Source organism: Cydia pomonella, chromosome 2, assembly GCF_033807575.1.
Source record: "Cydia pomonella isolate Wapato2018A chromosome 2, ilCydPomo1, whole genome shotgun sequence".
NCBI lineage: Eukaryota > Metazoa > Arthropoda > Insecta > Lepidoptera > Tortricidae > Cydia > Cydia pomonella.
Window position 1 is genome coordinate 19,224,888 of NC_084704.1, and position 23,955 is coordinate 19,248,842.

A 23,955-nucleotide genomic window follows, 5' to 3' on the forward strand; every position below is an offset into this window, starting at 1 on the left:
TATCTGTCATTTCGAAATAACGATACTAAATATAATGTGTTTTAGTATTGTACATTAGCTACCTAACTTGCATCGATTTCTAACGATGATCTCTTCTTCTTCCTCGCGTTGTCCCGGCATTTTGCCTCGGCTCATGGGAGCCTGGGGTCCGCTTGACAACTAATCCGAAGATTTGGCGTAGGCACTAGTTTTTACGAAAGCGACTGCCATCTGACTTTCCAACCCAGAGGGTAAACTAGGCCTTGTTGGGATTAGTCCGGTTTCCTCACGATGTTTTCCTTCACCGAAAAGCGACTGGCAAATATCAAATGATATTTCGTTTCGATTTCTAACGATGATAAGTGTCTTTAATAAATAAAAACTTAATTATATTGTAAAATACCCTAACTCGACAAATGGCGTACGACAAACACATTAATTTTACGTTTTACGATGCTTCCATAAAATATATCGCTGTAAAGCGCAAGATAGCGGGTGTTTAAATTCAAGGGAAAGGTCCAATAAGATTGTAATTCCAAAGTTAGAAGTCACTAAACTTATAAGTACTCTTAGTAGGTTAGTTCTTAATAGTGTAGTTGTAGTGTTATTGCTTGATATTGTAGTCCTAGTCATTTAGCTAGGAAATAAAAATACGTATTACTCACATGAGCTTTTCGATACCTAAAGAGATACATACAGGTTGTTAAAGATATTTATAATTTACATACACTTTGCAATAACCGAAAATGAATTTAGTTCCTTTCCTTGTTCATTTAAAAGAGCGCTTGAAACAGCGCATTATTTTGCAATGCATTCCTTTAAGATGAAAGTAGAGGACACGAGGACGAAATCGCCTTTTCATACAAATTTTCCTTTCTGGATATTAATATTATTAAAAATAGTTAATTATTTATCAATCACAATCTGCTTTTCGTTCCTAATTTTTACAATAATCAAAAAATTTAAAAAAATTAAACGTCCCCTACGTATAGGTATGTTTAGTATTGCAAAAGAGATACGGTCTATTAGCTGAGGTGGGGAATGTAAACGCTCCAGGTAGATTTCTTATTTTATTTGATAATCTTTTTTTATTCAAAAACTACCTAATCACAGCAATATCAACTAACTCCGATGCTTGCCATTTTCAGAATAAAATCACCTGCAGATCTTTATTCCTTCAGCAGGGCGATAGTTCTGAATTTAAATAATCGTTGTCAGTTATCTATCTCGAGACTGTGCAGGTTTCCAACCTTCACAGTATACATCAAATTATTTAAAAATATTTTCTATAATGTCAATATCTAGAGAGGAAAATGGGGACTACGTTTGTATGGAGAAACGACTGTCCCCTTCCCTCTTAAGTTAAGACAACTGCTGTGATGCTCCGAGTAGGTTTCCCAAATCTGAGCAATTGAGCATAGCCGAGGGTGACCGAGATAGATTAGGTTACCTGTTACCTCGGTCACCCTCGGTCTTCAAACTCGATAAATTGAGATATCGTTGAGCTGCTCCACTTAAAACTTGTCCCGGGTTCCAGTAGGTATTTTTCAATGTTACGGTTGCTATCGAATACGGCCACTTCCTGCAAATTGTTTTTAAACTTTCGACAGCGGGCTAGATATGTCGCCGTTTATTATACGACTCGACTGTGCGAGTTTATAGAAATATTGCCTCGCCCATGGCCTGACTTGAACAATGATAACTCGGAACACTTTGCCATATCAAAATTAAACTTCCCTTTTTAAGACGTAAGTCTGAGGCGATATGCTCTTTTACACGTACGGGTATTTGTTAGTTACTTAATGATCACAAAAATGATGGCAATGTTATGTTGGGTTACCCTCCATCTAATGCATCTAAGACTACGCCTAACGTGAGCAAATTCCGAAAAGAGGTACCTAGAGATATTTACGCCTACCTATTTAAATATATTGAGGTTTTATTTCTTTCTATTTATAATTTATAAATAGCTCCAAAATTTTCTTAAGTATATCGAACTCACTTCAGCTATCAAAATGTAAATTCGAACACCTGTCGTAAAAAAGCAATAAATCACAAAAGGCAAGAGAGAAGGCGTAAAAATCTGCTTACCATAACAAATAAAATTACGGCACGTTCCGTTGCCAATATTTCGATATCCGTCCAATGACTTTGCTTCCGACAATTTCCGAGAAATCCCAAATACTTACTTATCTACACATCTTTATGTAAAAGAATCACCAGAGCGAGCTGTTGAAATAAATCGAGCTTTTATACAACCTGTAAGTCCTGAAACCGTCGAGGGCGTAGGTAGAGTCAGACCAAGATAAGTAGGCAGCTATTTTGATAGCCCATACTGTGCAAGTGTTAAGTAAACGTCATAATTTCATAGAAGTTTGACGCTGCCAACTTAGCTTGGTCTAAAGTTACTTTAATATTTGCGTAATGCGTATATGTAGTTGTACACGTACAGTCAGCGTCAAATACTTCGTAGCAGTCAAAGTAGCCAAATAGTTCGGTACACCATATATTTAGTATGGTGTACCGAACTATTTGGCCACTTTGACTGCTACGAAGTATTTGACGCTGACTGTACCTACCGTTCTCAACAAAATATGTCAAATCACTCAAAATATGTCTAAACACTCCAAGTGGCTGCAATTTGGTTTCGATACTTGCGTCAAATTGCATGCATGCACTAGCTCTTGCACGCGAATTAGTCTACGTATAATGATGGTCCTTGCCTGGGACTTAAACTATCTCCAAACCAAATAGCACCTAAATCAGCTTGAAGAGGTAAGACATGCAGGCATACAGACTTACATTCGCATTTACAATATTATAGGGATAGTAGAGGGATATATGACATTTAAATACGACACGTCATGGTTACGTCATAAATACTTAAGGCATCTCTAATATTCGCAAAGTTTAATAAAAATATTTTATAATATTTCAAACCATATGTTATAAACTATGAATAAGCTCCGTGAAACACATTGGTATGTACGAACCGCTTACGATTTTGTTTGTTTGTCGTATGCAAAACCACGCAGCCACTCGGCTCCCACAACTTCAATGACTAAGCACCTACTTTGTGAGACTAAACAATAAACATATTGTGAAAAGTCTTCCAATTGTTCCTGATATTAACAGTTGTATTTATAAATAACGAGTGTCCCCTCTAACGCATTCCTCGCTTCGAGATAAATCACCACCTAATTGCTGTGGGCCTGCAGAACAACTTGCAATATTTTTTTATTAATTCGTTAAAATAAGCTTTTGAAACTCTTAGGTGCAAAATAACCAGTCACGTAAACTTGTTGTTGCCTGCGTTCATTTCTTTAGGCATCATTAAGGCGGAAGAAGGGCTTTAAACCGCCCGGGACCAGGATAATCGCTTTTATTACCTCGGATTTGAATCCCGATAATAAAACGTCCGCCGCCGGCTACATTCCATTCCTCGCTTCCCACATTAACCATACCAAATATCCCTTTACAAATTTCAGCTTACAAATTTATAAAACAAATGACCAACTGCTTTCAGAGCGTATTAAGCCTAAACAAACCACCGCATTAACAAACTCTGAAGTTCCCAAAACAACTGTTTACTGTCCTTGTTTATAATAATCAATACACCCTTCAGTGTTGTAAGCAAACAAGTGGTTGTGGTGAATACTTGAATAGGGGTAGAAGAGCGTCAATTTCTGGAATGAATGTTTTTACTTTTAACCTACCTTGACGGTTCTTAGCGCGCCGTGAGCGGCGTCCTCGGCCCAGACCTTGACGCCGTCCTTTTCGTACTCCAAGGTCCAGCCTTTTTCGGAAGAAAGTAAGCCTTTGAGGGTTTCAAAGTCGGAGTCGTCCGCTACGCGCGCCTCGCCGCGCGCCCATCCGGCTGAGCCCATCCGACCGCGGACATCACAGCTCGACTGCCCGACTGGCCTGTCTCTGCAGCATGGCCTGATGGCTCGATACCGCGCATGCGCGCCCTCGTCTCTACTTTTTGCACACGTGTTGGTGAAAGCTGGCGCGACTGTGTGTGTGATACGACTAAAATGTGTATCGTAAAGTATTCTCGTGTATTTCAGCAAAATGGGTAAGAATGTAAATAATACCGAAACGGTTCATTTGTCTCACATTCGCTTGTGGTGTTAGAATTTGTTAATTGTAATTAGCAAGGCGAAATGGAAAGCATAAAATGCAAAGCATGGATAATAGCTAGCTCATTGAAAGTATCATTTTATTTCTTTTCAAAAGTACCTGTCTAATAAAAATCGATCTACTTTCAGTATACCTGTTGATACAGTACCGCGTCACATGTTTAAACTTAGATAGGTGACTCTTTAAAGTTTTCAATTCAACCTTTTATATTGTAATAAATACTTAGTTTAAGAAAAACATCTAATATTTGCATGCTGTTTGTGGACGGTTGAATTAGGAGAAACTTTATGTATATGCAACAACTGTAATCTGATAAATAATTTATGATTTATGATTTGATACTATTAATGTTCACGTCACCGGAAAATCAATTTAAATTATTAGTTATAGTAAATTACATACGTAGTAGAGAAGGTACCTTCGAAATAGTTGTTACTTATTCGGTAAGAAGTACAATCGCTAATTCGTACCTACAATTTCCGGATCTACTTGAAACTGGTAGATTGCCCAATAAGGCCAAGTTTAAGGGAACCAGTAGAGCTAATATGGTCGGCTCTTTATAATTTGTCACCATGCCTTTCATGTTCTAACAAGTATGTAAGCGCGAAAGTGACGGGAATAGTGACAAGTGATAAAAATGGAACCATGCTGCTAAGGTCCGACCGAGATCTCGGTCTCGGTCTCGGCATTCTCGGCCAAAAATCGAGCCGAGATCTCGGTCTCGGCTCTCGGCCAAAATGGGCCGAGATTCCTGCCGAGACCGACACTAGGCAATGAGTTATTATTGGTGAATTTGAACTTTCCGCGCACGAGCGCCGGGGTCTAAGCCACCCGTTGGTTGCATCGCCCGGTTGGTGTGACATTTTTTGTGATTTTGATTGGTTTTGTACCCACATTTTAAGCCAATTACTTATCAAATACTAAGTGTTGGGATCGGATAGGCGCGGTTGCAAATAATGACTTGTTCATTTCATTTGGGTCTTTTCGATTGTGGTTGTTGTTATTGATGAATAAATGAGTGTTTATTGTGCTCGGGATGTAACTTGTTGTGAGTGGAAGATGACACTGGATATTTTGATACTAAATATATTTGTGTTAACGAGAAAAAACAAAGCTACTGCTATGTACAAAACGACACCTGTGGGGGATTTTTGCGTAACAATATATAACTCTTTATTTTGATTATTATTATTGTACCTCTTTTTGTGCACATCCGTACTGAAAAAACCAGCCAAGTGCGTGTCGGACCACACATAATAGAAGGTTCCGTACCTTCACACAATACAAAAAAGCCGTGCAAGCAAAAGAGCGTATGTCAGTGGCACTTTCGTCGGCAACAACAACAACATTCTACGAGGGTGGATTGAAAAATTCGCGGCCTGAATATTAAAAACAAAACAGAGGTTTTTTAATTTATTTTTATTTTTCTACATAGTCCCCGTCAAGTTGAATGCACTTGTTCCATCTGGATTCCAGAGCCATTACACCCCTTGTGAAGAAGCTTTCCTCGAGACCTTCAAAATAGGCATTCACCTCAGCTTGGACCTCGGCGTTGCTTGAAAATTTCATACCACCCATATGTTTTTTTTAAATTGGGGAACAGATGAAAGTCCGATGGTGCTAAATCGGGTGAATAGGGTGGGTGGGGCAATAATTCAAACCCACATTTGGCAATCTCCGCCATCGATTTTAGTGACGTGTGAACACGTGCATTGTCCTGGTGGAAGGTAACTTTCTTTGTCAACATTCCAGGTCTTTTTATCTTCAGAGCCTCGCGTAATCTGCGTAATAACTCGCAATAATAGTCGGAATTTATAGTTTTACCTCTCTGGAGATAGTCAACCATTATTATTCCCTTTGCATCCCAGAAAACAGATGCCATGACTTTATTGGCCGACAAAATTGCGTCTAAATATAGACGCCAATTGAAATTTCGCGGGAAGACAGTTGAATAATGACAATTCTAAATGGCGGCAGAAAAAAGAAAAAAATTTTTTTTTTTTATTGGCCAGGCCGCGAATTTTTCAATCAATCCTCGTATTGTTCTTTTGCGTGTTGTTTTAGTCGTTACCTGTAGTATAGTATTCGTAGACCAATTTACTACGAGTAGCTATATAAACAGAGATAGATGGACAACATCTATTCGACCTCCCTCTCGTTAAGCTACTCCCCGGGACATCGATGTCGCCAATTAAAACCATAACTCGATCCCAGCTTTATTGGATTGCTACGTCATATTGAAACAATCCCGCGAGGTTTGACATCATTAAGGAAATCATCCAGATACAATACCATACCTACACAAGTGCACACGCACTTATTATACTAATGTGGACATTAAAGCTAAAAAACTATCTATGGAATTATGGTTAGGTTTGCTATAATTATTCAGAGCTGATATGGGACAATGGGGTAGTTGACAAGCAAGCGAAAGATTCTCTAATTTAGAATCTTGAGCGTAGTACTTTGATCTAGTGTACAAAAATTTTCACGTCAGTCAGCCATCAAAAAATACAACCTGAAAAAATGTAATCCGTCTTCATCACTATTTCACTCATGTTTTCTGAAGGTATTCTAACAATTAAGTTTAATTACGGCAATAAAACAAAACGAAAGAAATTTCAATAAAATAATACGAAAATAATGAATTAACGAACATCAATAAATTGACAGTTCAATCGACAACTTAATTTTTGAAAAAAAACTTTGTAAAATACGGTCCGAATTGCGGATACTACTATTCTACTACTAGTCAACTATAGTAGAGATCGTTAAAAGTAGTTAAGTAGAATTATTTACTGCGTAATAATTGCGTAATTTTTTATAAGTTCATTATTTTCATTGTATTAGGTATAAAATACGTAAAATATGGTGTTTTTATTAAATTGTAAACTTTTATTTCATTAATTAATTATTACGAATGAACACTCCTAGGGTGTTTTGAAACGATTCGGTCTGTCTTATTTCGGGGGTCTATTATAAACCGTCAATATACCGTTGGATTACGTATGCATTTTTTTTGTCTCTTTATTTTTGCTAATGACGTGAAAAGGACAAAGAAAATAGAATCCAAATACTTCGAACTTGTATTAGGCCCCGCGCGTTGAAATGACATTCAAATATAAAGGTCACTTTAATGTTATTTTGTCTCACTCAATGAGCAAAATGCGATTTTTCTCACTGTTTTAAGCAACAAATTACCCTTGTTCGAGCTGCTGACGTGAAAATACATATTCGGGACAGGTAAACAGTCCCGTATATTCGAGACGTATGGCAACCCAGTGAATAGCAGCAATCAACTAGGTACCTACAGGGTGTTTTTTTGCGGACTAACAAAATGAACACACATTAAATAATATTATTTACAGTACATATGGTGCTACTTTTCCGCACTAGTTTTTTTTAATTTTTTATGGAGGATAGGCAGGCGTTTGACCACGATCACACCTGATGGTAAGTGATGATGCGGTCTACGGTGGAGCACGCTTACCTATGAGATACCTATTACTCTAGCCTTGAAGAGATTCAGATTGTACTCATGCGGAAACACAGACTCGGGCAGGGCATTCCACTCCTTGGCAGTTCGCATAAGGAATGTTGAAGCGAAACGCTTCGTACGTATTTGTGGAATACTTACCATGAAGCGATGCCGAAGTGCCGATTGACTGGTAGTCCGATGGTGAAATGGGGACGGAGGAATAAGGTTGTGCAATTTCTCAGCACACTCTCCGAAATGTATCCTATAAAAGATCGTTAGGCTGGCAACCTTGCGACGATGCTCCAGACTTTGAAGTCGAGCATTCGTCAGATCGTCGTCACTAATAATTCTCTTGGCCCTCCTCTCGTCTGACTCGAGCGCCTCAAGCTGGTATTTGGCTGAACCATCCCACAGATGTGAACTGTATTCCACACACGATCGGACTTGTGCTTGGTAAAGGTCGAGCAGCTGCCTAGGTGTAAAATACTGCCTCACCTTGTTGAGGATGCCCAGCTTTTTTGCTGCTAACTGTGCTTTCGACTCGATGTGCGGGCCGAAGTTGAGTTTCGAAGTCAGCGAGATTCCGAGAATAAGAGTCAGATAGAATGGACTCCGTTTAGCGGAGATAAGACACGCCTGGGTCTTACTAGCATTGAACGAGACCAAATTGGCTTCACCCCAATCGGACACTGCCTTCAGTGACACGTTCATGCGTTCGACCATAGCCTCTCTAAGTGACTGTATTTGGGCTCCACTAGCTCGTGAATTGGGTATGTAGCTTTCAACAACCGTAGTGTCATCTGCATATCCGAACGTTCCTGGTTTCAGCAGGTCGTTTATGTGGAGCAGGAAAAGGATCGCTACAAGCATGGACCCTTGAGGGAGTCCGGCATTGATTGCCAATTAATCGGACGAGCAGCCATTAATGACAACCCGAATCGATCGATCCCTCAGAAAGTCTGATACCCAGTCACAAAGACCGAAGGACGGTAGCTTGCTAATAAGGCCCTCGTGCCAGACCCTGTCGAAAGCCTTCGATATATCTAGAGAGACAGCTAAAGCCTCTCCATTCTTCTCGATGGCCTCACTTCAGATGTGCGTGGCATACGCTAAAAGATCTCCAGTAGACCGGCCTCGGCGGAACCCGTACTGCCGGTCACTGAGCAGGTCGTTCGCTTCTATTATGTATGCCAGGAGTCGATTATTAAGTGTAAATCGGTCTATAGTTGGCAGGGTCAGCCCGGCTACCTTTTTTCGGTACTGGTTGCACATTAGCAAGCTTACAAGATTTCGGAACCTGACCGGTAGCCATTGAGAGACGGAAGAGGCGCGTCAATATGGGACATAGCTCAGGTGCACAGGTTTTAACTATGGCTATGACTATTTTACTATGGCTGAAATACCGTCAGGACCACTTTCTTTGTTCACGTCCAGGTTTTACAACACTTTGCGAACCTCCGTTTGGCGTATGCGTATGTCCGACATATAGGTCTCGCAAACTAGTGGACTAGGAGGTTTTGCGCCAGTTGCATCTAGACGTGAAGATTCAGCAAAGATGGAAGCAAAGAAATTCGCTTTCTCTTCAATACCTCTTCAGTACTAGCACATTATGTAACTATGTCGAAAATTTAAAGGGTCATAATGTACTGTAAAACGTTATACGATACATGTGCGAATAGGTAATTCGTAAGTCATGTCGATTTAAAACACTCCCTTCGGTCGTGTTTTAATTTATCTCCACTCGTTACGTATTTCCTATTTTTCACACTTGTATCGTAATAGTACATCTGTAGTCATGTCAATATGATAGCTTTTTAATCGATGGATTGGATGTTATTAATATAAAACATCCAAGCCAAAAACTACCAAGTATATGAATGAAACGGCCTGATTCATTAGAGATACTTTTAATTTGTATATAAATACAAATGCAGGTAATGCGTGCTATATCAGTTAGCAGGAGCTGATGTCAGGAAGAGGCTTTCCGTCGCAATGGTTTCGCCAGCCGTACCAGGCTCGGAATCCGTGGCGCTTGAAAATCTTCTTTGCACACGTTGAGGCCTTCGTGATGTCGTCCGTCATAACGTCTGCAATAAAATGTTAATTTTTAATTATTAGTTTTAGGGCCTATTTAACAATGTCCAAATAACGTATTGGGTAGCTAATTAACAAATAAATTATCTGCTAGATAAAACTATGCACATCTATCAAACTATCGCCGTACCGTACCTATATTAAATTTGTTGATGGTTGAATGCCAAGACGTTGTGTCACAATTTGACGTAAAAAAACAAAAGAAAGTTGCTTTACAGTCCTAGGTGTGTAAGGCAGTATGAAATTCCTTTACATATCATCTTCACTCATCGCACCCGATATGTAGTATTTCCGGACCTAATTTGAAGCACTTTGAAGTAAGCCATATTGTCATCATTTCATAGCAAGTTTGAGAAAAGGTATTTATCTACCAGTTCAGCTTATTTGAAGATTGTGAAACGCCAACAATGACTTTATTCGTCAGATAAGTGGCAAGTCTTGTAGCTTATTCAGGACTTTACTTATATATTGTGAAACAGGCCCTTAATCTTATTTTGATACCATTTTAAGCAAGTCGGCTTACAGTGCTTCCGCGGAGCAAAACTAAAAGTTGTATTGTAAGAGGTATTTTCACTATGGGAAACTCTTATTGCCATTTTACCAGAGGGCAGATCGCGAGCCACATTCGACGTGTTGCCTCCCTGTTACAACATGTCGAGCGTAGTTCGCGGTAGGCACTCTGTCAAGAATACAGCACCTAATTAAATACAACACCACCTGTTGTCCACACCTAGAAATAACATTGTGCCTAAAAATGTAGGTGCAATATGTTATCCAAGCAAGACTTTTGTTGACCATATCATTCAAAAGCTATATGATTACACAGGTAGATGATAGATATATCAATATCATTTTATATTATACATATTATAAGTACCTATTAACTAAACAATTAATAAAACACAGAATCAATATAATTATATTCGACCCTGCTATCTTCGTAAAAGCCCTCACCAGCACAAGTGACGTGGCAGTCCTTGCCAGGAGTGGAGGTGTTGCTGCACCAGTACTTGTCGTTGATCTGGAAGAGCCCGTAGTCGCGGGAGCCGTTCTTGTTCACCGTGCCTTTGGCGTCGGTGCGCCCGTGGCTTTCGTTTTCCACTAGGCACACCCCTGGAACACGACAAAACTAATGTAACATACTGCCGCATATGTAACATAATAACACCATTTATGGTCCGATGATAATTAGGTGACACAGCTCAGGTAAGAAAGCACATCAAATATTTTTTGTAGTTATAGCAATCTGTCAGCTTTATATAATATATATTCTCATTTCTTTATTAATTTTATTTTTCTTTACCTTTTGTAAGAATTTGATGTTTTCTGAAAGAGCTACGTATTTGTATGGTTTAATATGCATATATATATATATATATATATACTACCAAATTTCTATAAAGAAAAGTAGCTACTGAATGTAATTGCATGATTTCTATAGTAATATAAATTGTATTTTTTTTTTTCTTATTTAATGCATGATTCTTGCCGGTCCATATTGGGATACCCTCCTCCAATTGAGGGGGGATTTAAATCTTCTCGGGTTAGAGCCGGTGTAGCTTTAATTTGACTTGAATAATAAACTATCTTTATTCTGCTGTATGAATTCGAAGCAACAGAAATGTGTAAACGAATCTTTTTATTCACAACTAGTATAATTGAAATGATTTTCATGAGCCTAAATTCGGATTACAAGAATTTATTGCAAATTTTATATTCAATAAGAAATTTCAACTTGTTAGGACGCTAACGTACCTTTACAATGTAAGTACATAAGTTAAAGTAAGTTTTGTATCGATCTAAGAGTCGTGTCGTTGGTGGGTAATTTTTTTTTTAATTATTAAATAAATGTATTACTTGTCAAAATAGTAAAGTAAATAATAAAGGAACTTAAAAACTTACAATCTCTCAACTTGTTCTCAGGGAAACCCTGCGCCCGTAGCTCCCTGACCAGCGGGCACCTTTTCAGCTCCCTAGCTTGGCAGGCCACCACCACCAGAGCAAACACAACAAACTTATACATTGTGTATGAAAATAGTGCAACGCAAACTGCTAGTAGTTACCGCGGTTGATCACAGTATGCTGGAAGCGAAGCTAGCGAGTTTATATATAGGTAAGCGCTGAAAAGACGACTATGGATAGGGGAATCCTGTCGGTAGTGTCCCTTATCAAGCAACCCACAATATAGCGGTGTGCTCCAAACATAAATAGCAACCCGCATACAAAATAATAAAATACCTACGTTTTGTATGACAAATGTTTTGTTTGGTTAACTTAAGGATAAAGACGATGTTAGGTATCTTTAAATGTTTTCAACTCTTTATGTTGTTGTCTGGGTATAATGGGCATTATGATGTCCCTGAAGGCTGGATAAAATGAAATCAAGATGATGATGGCCTTAATTCTATTTGGTTTATGACGTCAGATTGTCTGCTGAGCTAACTTCAGCATAAGATTAGAATAGGTTACTGTTTAGTCGTTTTATATCTTACGAGTGTGTATAGAAGTAAAAAAATCCAAAAAAACGCACGATAAAATTTTCGCTGCGTGGTAACAACTTTTTAAGCTTCCGCAGCCAAAATGGCAATCCGTCTGTCTGTCCGTATATCACAGCAACTTATGTCAAAAAATATTTGAATAAATACATTTAAAGTTTTTTGTGACACATTCACAGGGACCTGTTGTTCCACTACAAAATTAATGGCTTCGAAAGTTTAAAATACTGTGTCTAACTTTTGAACCAAAAAAGAAAAAAACCTAGACTAAAACTTAGGTAATATTATACCAAACTAAGTTGGCAGCGATTTTGATAGCCCGGACGGTGCGATGTTGCTATGTAGCTAAGCGGACATTATACCTAGCTAAAAATAATATTAAAAAAAAATATTTTCAATACACTGGCACATAATCCTAGATATTAAACACGCGTGCTTTTTCAGTATATTAAGACCTATGGGTGGATCCAAAATAATTGGCGAGAATCTTTTATATAATTAGTTGACAGTTCAGTACAAATCTAGAGTCTACCTATTCATTTATTATTTATTTATTACAGATAAATCACAATTACAGAATATTTGATCAAAAACTATCAGGGAAACTGGGGAGGGTTGATTACCCCTTTTGATTTTAGACTAAATTTTTTAAACTATTAGCAGTATTGAAAAGCAGCAGCTTTATAGACCATACGATTCAGAATTTATCTATTTATTAATACTTTGAAATAGAACAGAATTGTGCAACAATTTAGACCATTATTTGAAGAAATGCCATAATGTAGACTTTTACCATGTGTCCCCTGTATAAGGGAGACATGTTTACCCCTGGTTGGGAGCCTTGACCCTGAGGGATCAAGTCTCCCAGGTTCTGGGGACACATGGTAAACAGATTTTTACCGTGTCTTCCCATACCAGATTATTACAAATTATATAACCCGAATCGGAACTAGCAATGCATCTAGAATTAGGAAAACACACAACGAACATATATATACTGTATCTTCCATACTTACCAGTTATATTTTCGCCAATAAGATGTCTTGATGCGAAGGGATCAAGTCTCACATGCTTGGGGACACATAGTAAATAGATTTTAAGTGACAATGCCATACTTTGAGGGTTGATTTCACGTTTATTTATTGAGTTGATCAACAGGAATTTAATCTATAAAGAAATCAAACACATAATGATCCGTATTCTTTCAATTTTTAAAAAGAAACTAGTTTTATTTTCGAAAAAAGAACACAAAACTGGTAATACATTTTACAGTACATATGGTGCTACTTTTACGCACTAGTGCGTAAATTAGCAAATTATGTAACTATGCCGAAAATAAATGGTTATATGTACTGTAAAACGTTGTATGATACATGTGCGAGTAGGTAATTCGCAACTCGTGTCGATTTATCGTTCGCGATCGTGTGTATTTTCGCACTTGTATCGTAAAGAACTATTGTGCCATCAAAAAGTTAATAAAATCAAAAAGAAGTAACAAACATAAAATTTCTTCTAACAAGTACACTTATCTGTAGAATAATAATTACAATAAGTTAAATTGTTTATAAACAAACTTCCAAACAATCATAATTATTACTGTTAATTGCTCTTATTTATCATTACCACATTTGGAGACTCAAGTGAAAAGCTAAGATGGTTAAACAGTCTAGATCGTGTAAATTCATAAGTATAATAACTACGTGACATATTTTTCTTGCAAATATTTACAGTACCTACATACACACAGTACAAATATATGTAACATGCATAAGTATATTATTTAAACATATAAGTACATTGACTAGTGCTGCACTGGTCGTTTATTAGTGTAGGTTTTTAGGTTCTGACGGAAGATCAGCGCTGTGGTCTCCGCAGCATTTATGCTGAGTCAGCGCCTATTCTTTACCACAACACATGACCCTCTACTAATATCTCTATTAATCTAAAAATAAGACACGTAATACATTTGATTGTTGACGTAATTATTGATATTAGTGTCAAACTGTATGTTACTTTTTCTTTGTCTCTTGTCAATTTTCTTTCTCTCTTGTTATTTGTTGTGTCACAAAGCATGTAAGTTGTGGTTGAATAAAGATTTTATCTATCTATCTATCTATCTATCTAGAAATGCCTAATTTGCGAAATTAAACATCTAAGTAATAATCAACAACAATAGCTAATACTTAGCCACATTATATTATTCAGTCTTGATAAAAAAGGACTAACTATTTGGCTTTAAACATTTTAAATGGTACTACCACTAATACTTCTGATACAGCATTTTTTAATCTTTCCTTATCTATCGGTATTCTTTTTTTTTTACCTTCCCTGGTCGTATATTTTCGAGGCATGATTTCCTAAAACAATAAAAAATTACAGCTCTATGAAACGTTTTGTTCATTACTAGGTAGACTTGATCCCTTTAGGGGTGACATGATCCCGGGATCATGTCTCCCCCAAAGAAAAAGTCAAACTCTCCCCATACATACTCAGGTTATAAAACATGCCGTGGTCGAAACTTACGTTTGCGTATTTAATTGAAATCAAAGTTAATTAAAAAAAAAAGAACTTTGAAGATTTTCTGAAGAAAGATGATTTCAGAAAATCGCAGCCAAATAACACTAGACCCTACTCATAGTGTTGTGTTCCTACCGGTGAGTAAGGTTGCCAGAGCTCAACGAGGGTGGGAGGGGGTTAGGGTCGGCAACGCGCATGTAACTCCTCTGGAGTTGCAGGCGTACATAGGCTACGCGCGGATACTGCTTACCATCAGGCAGACCGTATGCTTGTTTGCCACCGACGTAGTATAAAAAAATAAAAAATAATTAACACTCAATAAACAACAAATAAAATAAGCACACTCACTAACAGCATTTCTATCACATTTTACTTAATAAATCCAGTTAAATCTTACCGAAAATTAAATACAGCATGCAGCAAATTTTTCATCGTCCGCCATTTGCAAACCACAGACTTGTTCCAAACGGCGCCATGCCAGAACGTGAAGTTAGGAACGAATTTATGAGTGTTGAACTTGAAATGAAGATTCCCAAGTGTCCCCCAGCGATCGCCTAACTAACTAGATAGCACATCAGCAAAACAAAACTCTAACTCTAAAATAAATATATATTGACGCTGCTATAGTGACTACAAAGGGACACCACTCAGCATATGCTTTGGTAATAAATACCACAGCGCTGGTCTTCTGTGGAGCCCCAGGCCGGAGGGTAGCTCTAACTAATTACCTAACAGTAGTGAGGCGGCGTTTGGCGTGGGCGACGTGGGCCAACGCTCGCGGCCTCGCGGTCCGAGGGGCCTCGCGCCTCAAATAAGTATATCTCGGACACAACACGGACCAGAGGGCCTCGCTAAATGTAGTACCTTGTCCACATAAAATTTTGGTCTTACCCCGCCACTGCACGAGCGTGTACAATATTGCATTGCTTAAGAAACAGTTGAAAATATGAAAATACTATAAAAATAGAAAAAGGTTGTAGGCAGTTTCATAATTATTAGCTTAAGTGTTACGATGGTAAGGATATATATTTATATTTTTTGTAAGTACCTTCATTATATTTTTTGTTGTTTTATAGACTGCAATTTATATAAAACAAGGAAACTCCAGGTCTTAAATTAAGAAAAAAACAAATTTACAAAACAAAATTTGTTTACAATATCTATGGTGCTATTTTACCGCACTCGTGCGATAATTAGCACAATACGTAACTATGTCCAAAATTTAAACGGCCATATGTACTGTAAAACGTAATGTAAATACTATTGTAAGCGACTGTTTGTTGCTTAAATAAATAAATAAAAATAATAACGCAGTTCATAACGATATGGATTGAACTTGTGAACTTTGTTTCGTGATATGGGGGACTTTACCGAAACAATACTAATCAACTATGTTTACCAATTGAGTATGTTACTGAAGTTACGTAAGTCGTGGTAAATAAAAATTAGATAACGTTTTTCTGGTACTAGCACGGTTTACTATGGCTCGATCTTAACTTGCGATTATTACTCTATTACAAGTGTGATGGAATCTGTATCATCCGTTATATTGTTGAATGCATTACCGAGCAAAACGGATGCTATATTTTAGAAATTCTAAAAATTTCTTTACCCGATCTTTTATTTTACTTCAATACCAAAAATGTAGATTTTATGAGTTAACAGGTTTTACATCCACTTGAATTTTCTATGACTTAATGCACCTATTTGTAACAGAAAAATATTGGCTGTTTGCTGGTGATATCGATATTTCAAAATTGGCCAATCTCATAGATATCGTTATCGTTATACCTAATGGGTATGATCTGCGACGTGCGCCCGTGAGGGACAGAACATATGCAATGGGACAAAAAAAAACACGTTTTAACATTCCTGACCACATACCAAAAATAACCTACGTAATTTGGTCGGGTTCTTTTTTACCCGCCATAAAAACGGTGGGCAACAAAAAACGTCTACGTTCCTTAGGACTTATTAGAAATAGGCAGACAGGACAAGTGAGACTATGACAAGGACAAACAATAATAGCGCTTTCTCTGCTATTCCTACTGAAAGTTCATCTCCCCCCTCCCCCATTTCATCTCTATATTATTGAACCTCTATAGCCAAGCTATGATTTAAAAAATCGCTCCAGGGTCTTCCCCGTCGAGACGGCTGCGGTCAGCGCTCTTGAACTTATCTCGCAGGTCACGTCTACGTTCCTTATTCGCTCAGTATAAGAGCGTTTTGACATTGTCCGATCCGATATCGGATGTAGGATACTTCATCCGCGTAGTAAGGCCGCGAAAGCGCCGTCTTTAGCAGTCACGCACACAATCAAATATTATCGTTTCGACAGGTAGGGGGCTCCGACATGGCTGAAATTATCGCGAAATGCCTTTCCGATATCGGACGTCGTAAGGTGCCTATTAGAAAAACAGCTGCAGGAGAGTGTCATATGACATCAGGTCCACCTTTTTTTATTATATATCGTTTTTTTATAATTATGGTTTATTAAAAAGTAAAAAAAAAAACACAAAAATACATATGTCCTACATTATACTTCCATCCGACATCCGATATCACATCGGGCAATGTGTAATCGCTCTAAGAGACTATACGAATATCGAAATACAAATATCGTGTACCTCCGTCTCTATTAATTAGTCTTGCATTATTGGGGTGGCAGAAATATTATAATTATTTTTGAAATTCTAGGTTAATCCCCAGAACAGAACCCAACGGTTTATATAAGTTGATAGTACGATTGGTACGGTTCAGGAGATACAGCCTGGTGACAGACGGACAGGCGGACGGACGGACGGACGGACAGCGGAGTCTTAGTAATAGGGTCCCGTTTTACCCTTTGGGTACGGAACCCTCGGTGGGCGAGTCCGACTCGCACTTGTCCGGTTTTTAGGGTTCCGTACCCAAGGGTCAAACGGAACCCTATTACTAAGACTCCGCTGTCCGTCCGTCCGTCCGTCCGTCCGTCCGTCCGTCCATCCGTCTCCGTCCGTCTGTCACCAGGCTGTATCTCATGAACCGTGATAGTTAGCCAGTTGAAATTTCTACAGATTATGTATTTCTGTTGCCGCTATAATAACAAATACTAAAAACAGAATAAAATAAATATTTCTTTCCAATGTCGAGGTTCTCATTCAATCAATGGATGGGTGACCGTTTTTATAGATAATGGTACAGAACCCTTCCTGTGCGAGTCCGACTCGCACTTAGCCGGTTTTTTTGTATACGATTTTGTTTTATATTCAGGAAGTGTAGGTATTAATCAAAATACTTCGACGAGGAATCCATATTGTCGCCTAGCATTGACAACCCTGTTGTATTTATTAACTTTTGTTCTAGTTACTCGAGTTTGTATAAGGTCGGTGTTGTTTCAAGATTGAGTCTTTTGTTAGACTTGCGCGCATGACCTGTCGCCGACAAAGCCCGCTCTAGTCTTCCTTTGCCTATCCACATTAACTCATTCGATATGCATATCATTAATTTAATAAGGAGATATTGTCGTCAGTTCAGTTATGTAGTTGTCTTAACTAGCGATATTGTCTTGTTCCACGTAATAACGCCTCACTAATATATTTGCAATTAATATAAGTGTATAATGTTCCTAGTTCATTTGTCATAAAACTAGCGATTGCGACAGTAGGCGTCTTGAACTACATTTTGCGACTCAATTTAGTTTAATGATTTTACATTTATGGAATGAAACTTTTTGTTACATCATATAATCTAAAAGTTATCATTGTCGATCATACAAGATCCGAAGAATAAGCCTGCTCGGCACTTTGTACATAATAATTAGGTAAAACGTATTTTTAGCCGACTGCGTCAGAAGGAGGGTAATGTTTTTGGAGCATATGTATGTATGTCGATTTCCTTATTGGCGCGCTCTACAGTGAAAACCGAGGCCTCCACGTTGTCTGTTCTCAGTACAAAATTTAATACTCAAGCCGTAGCCAATACGTGGGCGTATAAATATGTATGTGTATGATTTTAGCATGTTTTTATGGATGTGGACTTGTCGATTTTAATCATGTTATATAAAGTTGTTTTATAATGGTTATCTGATCATTTTGGGTAGTTTAAAACCTTTCAAGTAAAATTAAAATTGTAAAAAATGCCGATAGTTTATCGATATAACTTTATCAATATGACCATAATGTCTTGTTAACTCATTGTTAATCGCACATAAAACTACTACTGCGTGTGTGAGGCTACGGCGACAGCTGGCTTAGACTATATCTTTAGGAATATTATATCTATGGTCGAAACATTTATTTCTAAGGCTCGGAAAAACGCCCGTCATTTTGAAAACATAACCCTGTTCCGTACATCCGAGACTTCCTTATACCAATATCTGTAGACTATGAATGAACATTTTCGACTCATAAATGGGGCCTAAATTATGATTGTTTTCAAGTGTTTTCCCGAGCCTTGTTTATTTCCTAAATACTAAAATGACAATTCGGCTTCATTACTAAAATCCATATTGCTAGTTATTTTTAGTAGGCGCATTCCCTCTATAAGAGCCGCAAAGAATGTGACGTACTTACACCTACGTTTTTCCACGGTTCCGTAGACAATTTTGAATGTTTTAGTTTGCCCATTCGAGAATCTCTAGATTAGATATTACTTTCAGATTATATTTCTACCAATAGCAGTACTAATTATAGTAATTATATATGTGAATGAAACACACGTAATGTTATGAAGGGTTAAATCAAAACTAACATTCTTTTTTAGGGCTGCTTTTAGGCCAAATTAACCTTCATTTAAAAAAATAAGTAATTTAAGAACGATAGTAAATTAATCACGTAGAAAGATAATTTATTTTTTACACAGATATTAGGTACATTAATGGAAATAAATAATGCGAAAACTTGATACAATTAATCGTGCTTACACACGCACCAAAGAACGCCCGTTATCCTTTACGCAGTCCTATTTAACGTATTATGTCATCTAGCATTTGGAAATGTCGGGCTTGGCGCCCTGGCAGTGCGCCTTCCAGGCCGTCCAGCCGCCGAAGCCGTGGCGCGCGAAGATCTTCTTCACACAAGTCGCCGCCGCGGTGATGTCGTCCGTGCGCAGGGCTGCAACAACACACACCGTCATCGTCAGCAACCGAGCTCATCAACTACATCATACTAATTACCACAAATACGGGGTTTGATTTTTTTAGTTCATTGTTTGTATCTTTCGACATAAGTACTAAAAATATTGAAAAATCGAAGTGTGCAAAACGCGTTTCATTGACCGCCAAAAATTTTTATGACGAAAATTTTCATATAATATTAACACACGAACAATGTTATACCTAAAGAGAGAGGTACAAATTCAGCTGCGGATCAGCAACGATACGTGGAATTCAGTCGCGAAGTCAAAAGAAGATCGCATCAGGACTACAACATAAACAGGACATAGACAGAACTACAGCATAGAGCTTGAGCAACATAACATAGATACGTAGCGAAACTAGAGACTTGTTTTGTAAAGTGGGAGTTGGGACTCGAAGCGTTAGATCCTGTGCCATTGAAGAGGAAACCTGAAATGTCCGGACAGACATGTATCAGATTTTGGAGCGCTGAAAGCGATACTGCGCAGCACTGTATGATACAGGGAGTACATAAACTGCTACCAGACGAACCCAAGATCCTTCATTCGGAAGTGGAAGGCGCTACCAAATTGTTTAAATGCGAAATGGCGCCTGGCAAAGATGGTATTCTTGCCGAACTGCTGAGGATCATGGTAGAAGCAGGAACAGCACTGCACACAGCAGGAACAGGAGCAGCACTGGTGGAAATATGTAATGAGATATGGAAAACGGTTAATGGACGAAGGAATGGACAGAATCAGTGTTGGCTGCATCCTATCCCCGGCCCTTTTACAACATATATGGCAAGTAGGCATATATATCATCCGGAAGGTACTGGAAAATTAGGATAAAATGGGTTTCCCATAGGAGGAAAGCAGATATCAAATCTCAGATATGCCGATGACACGGTCTGTTGAGCGACGTCTGTGGAAGATATGCTGTTTCAGAGAGCGACCGAATGGGTCTCGCGGTAAACAGGAGCAAGATATAATAATAATAATAAATATTATTGGACATTATTACACAAATTGACTAAGCCCCACAATAAGCTCAAGAAGGCTTGTGTTGTGAGTACTCAGACAACGATATACATAATATATAAATATGTATAAATACTTAAATACATAGAAAACACCCAAGACTCAGGAACAAATATCCGTGCTCATCACACAAATAAATGCCCTTACCAGGATTTGAACCCGGGACCATCGGCTTCATAGGCAGGGTCATTACCCACTAGGCCAGACTGGTCGTCAAGATATGATAGTAAACCGTGCCAAAAAACACTCTGGCGGCAGAACATTGCAATAATACTCCCTATTATTAATATCATCCCAGGGGTCGATATCGTGGACCACTATGTTTATTTGGGTGCACTGATCTATGATCTACGATGATGGCGACTGCGTCTCGGGCGTGCGGTCGCCGGTGAGATTAAGAGACCTATTGGTATGGCTAAGGACGCGATGACCCGACTGAATGTCACCTGGATACATAGTATACACTAGAAAATGATTTTTTATATTGAAAAATCTTTCAGTTTTTTAGCCACCATATTGTTATACACTCATAACCCTTTTTAGCGTGTAATTTCCTGTAATTTGATACCACACACACGATTTTTTTTCTTACTTTTCAAATTTTGGCGGTTAAAAAAAACGCGTTTGGCTCACTTAGATTTTTCTATATTTTTAGTATGTCAATCAAACCCCGTGTGTGTGGGAACTAAAAAAAATCTATGTGGGAATTATTATGATCTCAAAGCTATATCTCCTCTAATATAACTAACCTGCGCAGGAGACGTTGCACTCGAGGCCGGGCGGGCCGTCGCGAGTGCACCAGTAGCGGTCGTTGACCTGGAAGAGCCCGTGGTCCCAGGAGCTGTCTCCGTTCAGCTTGCCGATCACGTCCGTGCGGAAACCGCTCTCCTTCTCCACCAAGCACACCCCTGTAATTACATCGTGGTATCAGAAACGCTGTCAAAAAACAAACTATACATAGTATACCACTGTGTACGATGTACTTACAGTCTCTCATCTGGGGTTCGGGGAAGCCTTGCTTCCTCAGCTCGCGCACCAACTCGCACTTCTCGAACTGCTTCGCCGCCGCCAGCGCCACCAACGCCGTTAACACTACTAGCACGTGTTTACCCATCATCTTTCGCTTTACCACACAAAGTTCAACAGAAGGTTCTTCGCAACGTTTGCTGAGAGTGTGCTTGAAACGACAACGGCATACACTTTATATAGGGTATTAGTTTCCCTGTATACGTATTATCTCGAGGTGAAACATAGTTCGGTAAGCCCTGAGGATGTCGCAGCGTCTAAAAGGCCATGACGTAGTACGATTCAATAAACAAAAGACAGACGTATTAATGATGCAAGTGGTTTGTTTTCAGAAGTAATTGGGTGAATAAAGATTTTTGTATGTACCTACGTGATGCTAGAAAGTTCCGAACATTTCTTCATCATCTTGACTTGGCCCTCTGAGCAGCTTAACGATGATCCAGTAACAATGCAAAATTGTAACTCATTAGGAAACCGGGAACATTTAATTTACAAGATTTTATTATAGTCAGACTGGTAAAAAATTGCTTAAAATTATATTACAGTACATATGGGGCTACTTTATAGCACTAGTGCGAGAAGTAGCATATTATGTTACTGTGTCGAACATTTAAAGGGCCATATGTACTGTAAAACGTTGTACGATACATGTGCGAATAGGCAATTCGCAACTCGTGTCGATTTAAAACACTCCCTTCGGTCGTGTTTTAATTTATCGCCACTCGTTTCGAATTTCCTATTTTTCGCACTTGTATCGTAATGTACTATTCTGAGCCATAGTATCAAACCAAGATAACTTGACAGCGATTTTGATAGCCCAGGCGATGCATGGGTTATTTTAAACGTCAAACTTCTGGGAAATTATGACGTTTACTTGACACTTGCACCGTCTGGGCTATTAAAATCGTTGCCAACTTATCTTGATCTGACTCTACTAATTGTACTGATTTTTATATAAATATTCCAGTAAACCGTAATAAAAATTCATCGTTGTTACGGAATTTAGTTCATTCGCCTGGTTTACAAATCAAGTATAATATCTAATAAGTATGCCTATAGGTATTGCCCTAGCTTGACCTAGAAAGATAAATACGTATATCTCTTTAATAACAACCTTGCACTGCAGGTTTTGATTTAACTTTTCAAGATAACGCTGATGAGGTACCATAAACTGCCTCCAGATTGCCTACCATGCCAATCATTTTCTGACCCGAAATGGCAGTGATTCTTTACTTTGTTACTTCAAAACTATTTATTACAAAATTATTTAAAAAAACGCGCCACGTACCAGTCGGACTCGCGCACGAAGGGTTCCGTACCATTACGCAAAAAAACGGCAAAAAAGTCACGTTTGTATTGGATTTGTATGGGATAAAATACTTATTTTATTGTTTTTAGTACCTATTTGTTGTTATAGCGGCAACAGAAATATTGTAAAAAATTTAAATCTAAATTTCTAGCTATCACGGTTCATGAGATACAGCTTGGTGACAGACAGACAGATAGACGGATAGTGGAGTCTTAGTAATAGGGTCCGGTTCTTACCCTTTGGGTACGGAACCCTAAAAATGTACACACATGCATTTGGGTCACCGTCTTACATCATTAAGTCCAATGGTCCATCATGTATAGGTACATATATACCAAATTTCAAATTAATCGGTCCAATAGTTTTGGAGCCAATTGAGTGTGAAAGACAGACACACATTAACGTGTTATCCTATAAGAGTTCGGTTTTTTTTCCTTTCGAGGTATAGAATCCTAAAAAATGTAAATGGTATGGCGCCCTCATTGCAAATACTTCAAATTTGTGTATGTACTTTAATCCCGACGACCTCCGAATAAATGTAAGGAGGTACATTTAATTTAATTTGGCATCGTGGACTCCTACTACTACCTAAGCGTGCCTACCCCCGAAACTTGTTAAATAAATATTTCAAATCAACTAATAACATAATAGAGGTCGAAGTCAACTTAAAAGCCTGATGACTGCTAAATAAGGGGTTCAGACATTCCAAAAGAGAAGTAGGTCATTTAAACGATTAAAGCCTGACCAGTAATTTACGATCACTGTCAAGAGGGCGCTGT

General features: G+C 38.3%; 3 protein-coding genes across 3 annotated transcripts in view; all 3 read right to left on the reverse strand.

Annotated features, from left to right (window-relative positions):
- The window catches only part of LOC133534585 (START domain-containing protein 10-like), a 48,791-nt gene extending 44,115 nt beyond the window's left edge, over nucleotides 1–4,676 (reverse strand). The window contains exon 1 of the mRNA XM_061873757.1: nucleotides 3,692–4,676. Within this exon, the coding sequence (XP_061729741.1) occupies nucleotides 3,692–3,866 (175 nt within the window). The 5' untranslated portion in view covers nucleotides 3,867–4,676. The remainder of the gene's footprint in view (nucleotides 1–3,691) is intronic.
- A 4,815-nt stretch (nucleotides 4,677–9,491) lies between these two features.
- Nucleotides 9,492–11,787, reverse strand: LOC133534587 (lysozyme-like). Its single transcript, XM_061873760.1, has 3 exons — nucleotides 11,597–11,787; nucleotides 10,649–10,807; nucleotides 9,492–9,687 (listed from the first exon to the last, which is right to left on the reverse strand). The coding sequence occupies exons 1-3, from the start codon at nucleotides 11,715–11,717 to the stop codon at nucleotides 9,554–9,556; spliced, it is 414 nt and encodes a 137-aa protein (XP_061729744.1). The 5' UTR covers nucleotides 11,718–11,787; the 3' UTR covers nucleotides 9,492–9,553.
- A 7,725-nt stretch (nucleotides 11,788–19,512) lies between these two features.
- Nucleotides 19,513–22,265, reverse strand: LOC133534586 (lysozyme-like). Its single transcript, XM_061873758.1, has 3 exons — nucleotides 21,829–22,265; nucleotides 21,591–21,749; nucleotides 19,513–19,799 (listed from the first exon to the last, which is right to left on the reverse strand). The coding sequence occupies exons 1-3, from the start codon at nucleotides 21,956–21,958 to the stop codon at nucleotides 19,669–19,671; spliced, it is 420 nt and encodes a 139-aa protein (XP_061729742.1). The 5' UTR covers nucleotides 21,959–22,265; the 3' UTR covers nucleotides 19,513–19,668.
- Between the last annotated feature and the right edge of the window lie 1,690 nt (nucleotides 22,266–23,955).

Bases quoted from the DNA above. Each gene is read 5' to 3' on its own strand.
- LOC133534586 (XM_061873758.1), bottom strand. From the start codon at position 21,958: ATGATGGGTAAACACGTGCTAGTAGTGTTAACGGCGTTGGTGGCGCTG. The intron at 21,750-21,828 runs GTAAGTACATCG...ATGTAATTACAG, and splicing joins CGAACCCCAGATGAGAGACT to GGGTGTGCTTGGTGGAGAAG. The intron at 19,800-21,590 runs GTTAGTTATATT...GTGTTGTTGCAG, and splicing joins GTGCAACGTCTCCTGCGCAG to CCCTGCGCACGGACGACATC.
- LOC133534587 (XM_061873760.1), bottom strand. From the start codon at position 11,717: ATGTATAAGTTTGTTGTGTTTGCTCTGGTGGTGGTGGCCTGCCAAGCT. The intron at 10,808-11,596 runs GTAAGTTTTTAA...GTCGTGTTCCAG, and splicing joins TGAGAACAAGTTGAGAGATT to GGGTGTGCCTAGTGGAAAAC. The intron at 9,688-10,648 runs GTGAGGGCTTTT...ATTTTATTGCAG, and splicing joins CTGCCACGTCACTTGTGCTG to ACGTTATGACGGACGACATC.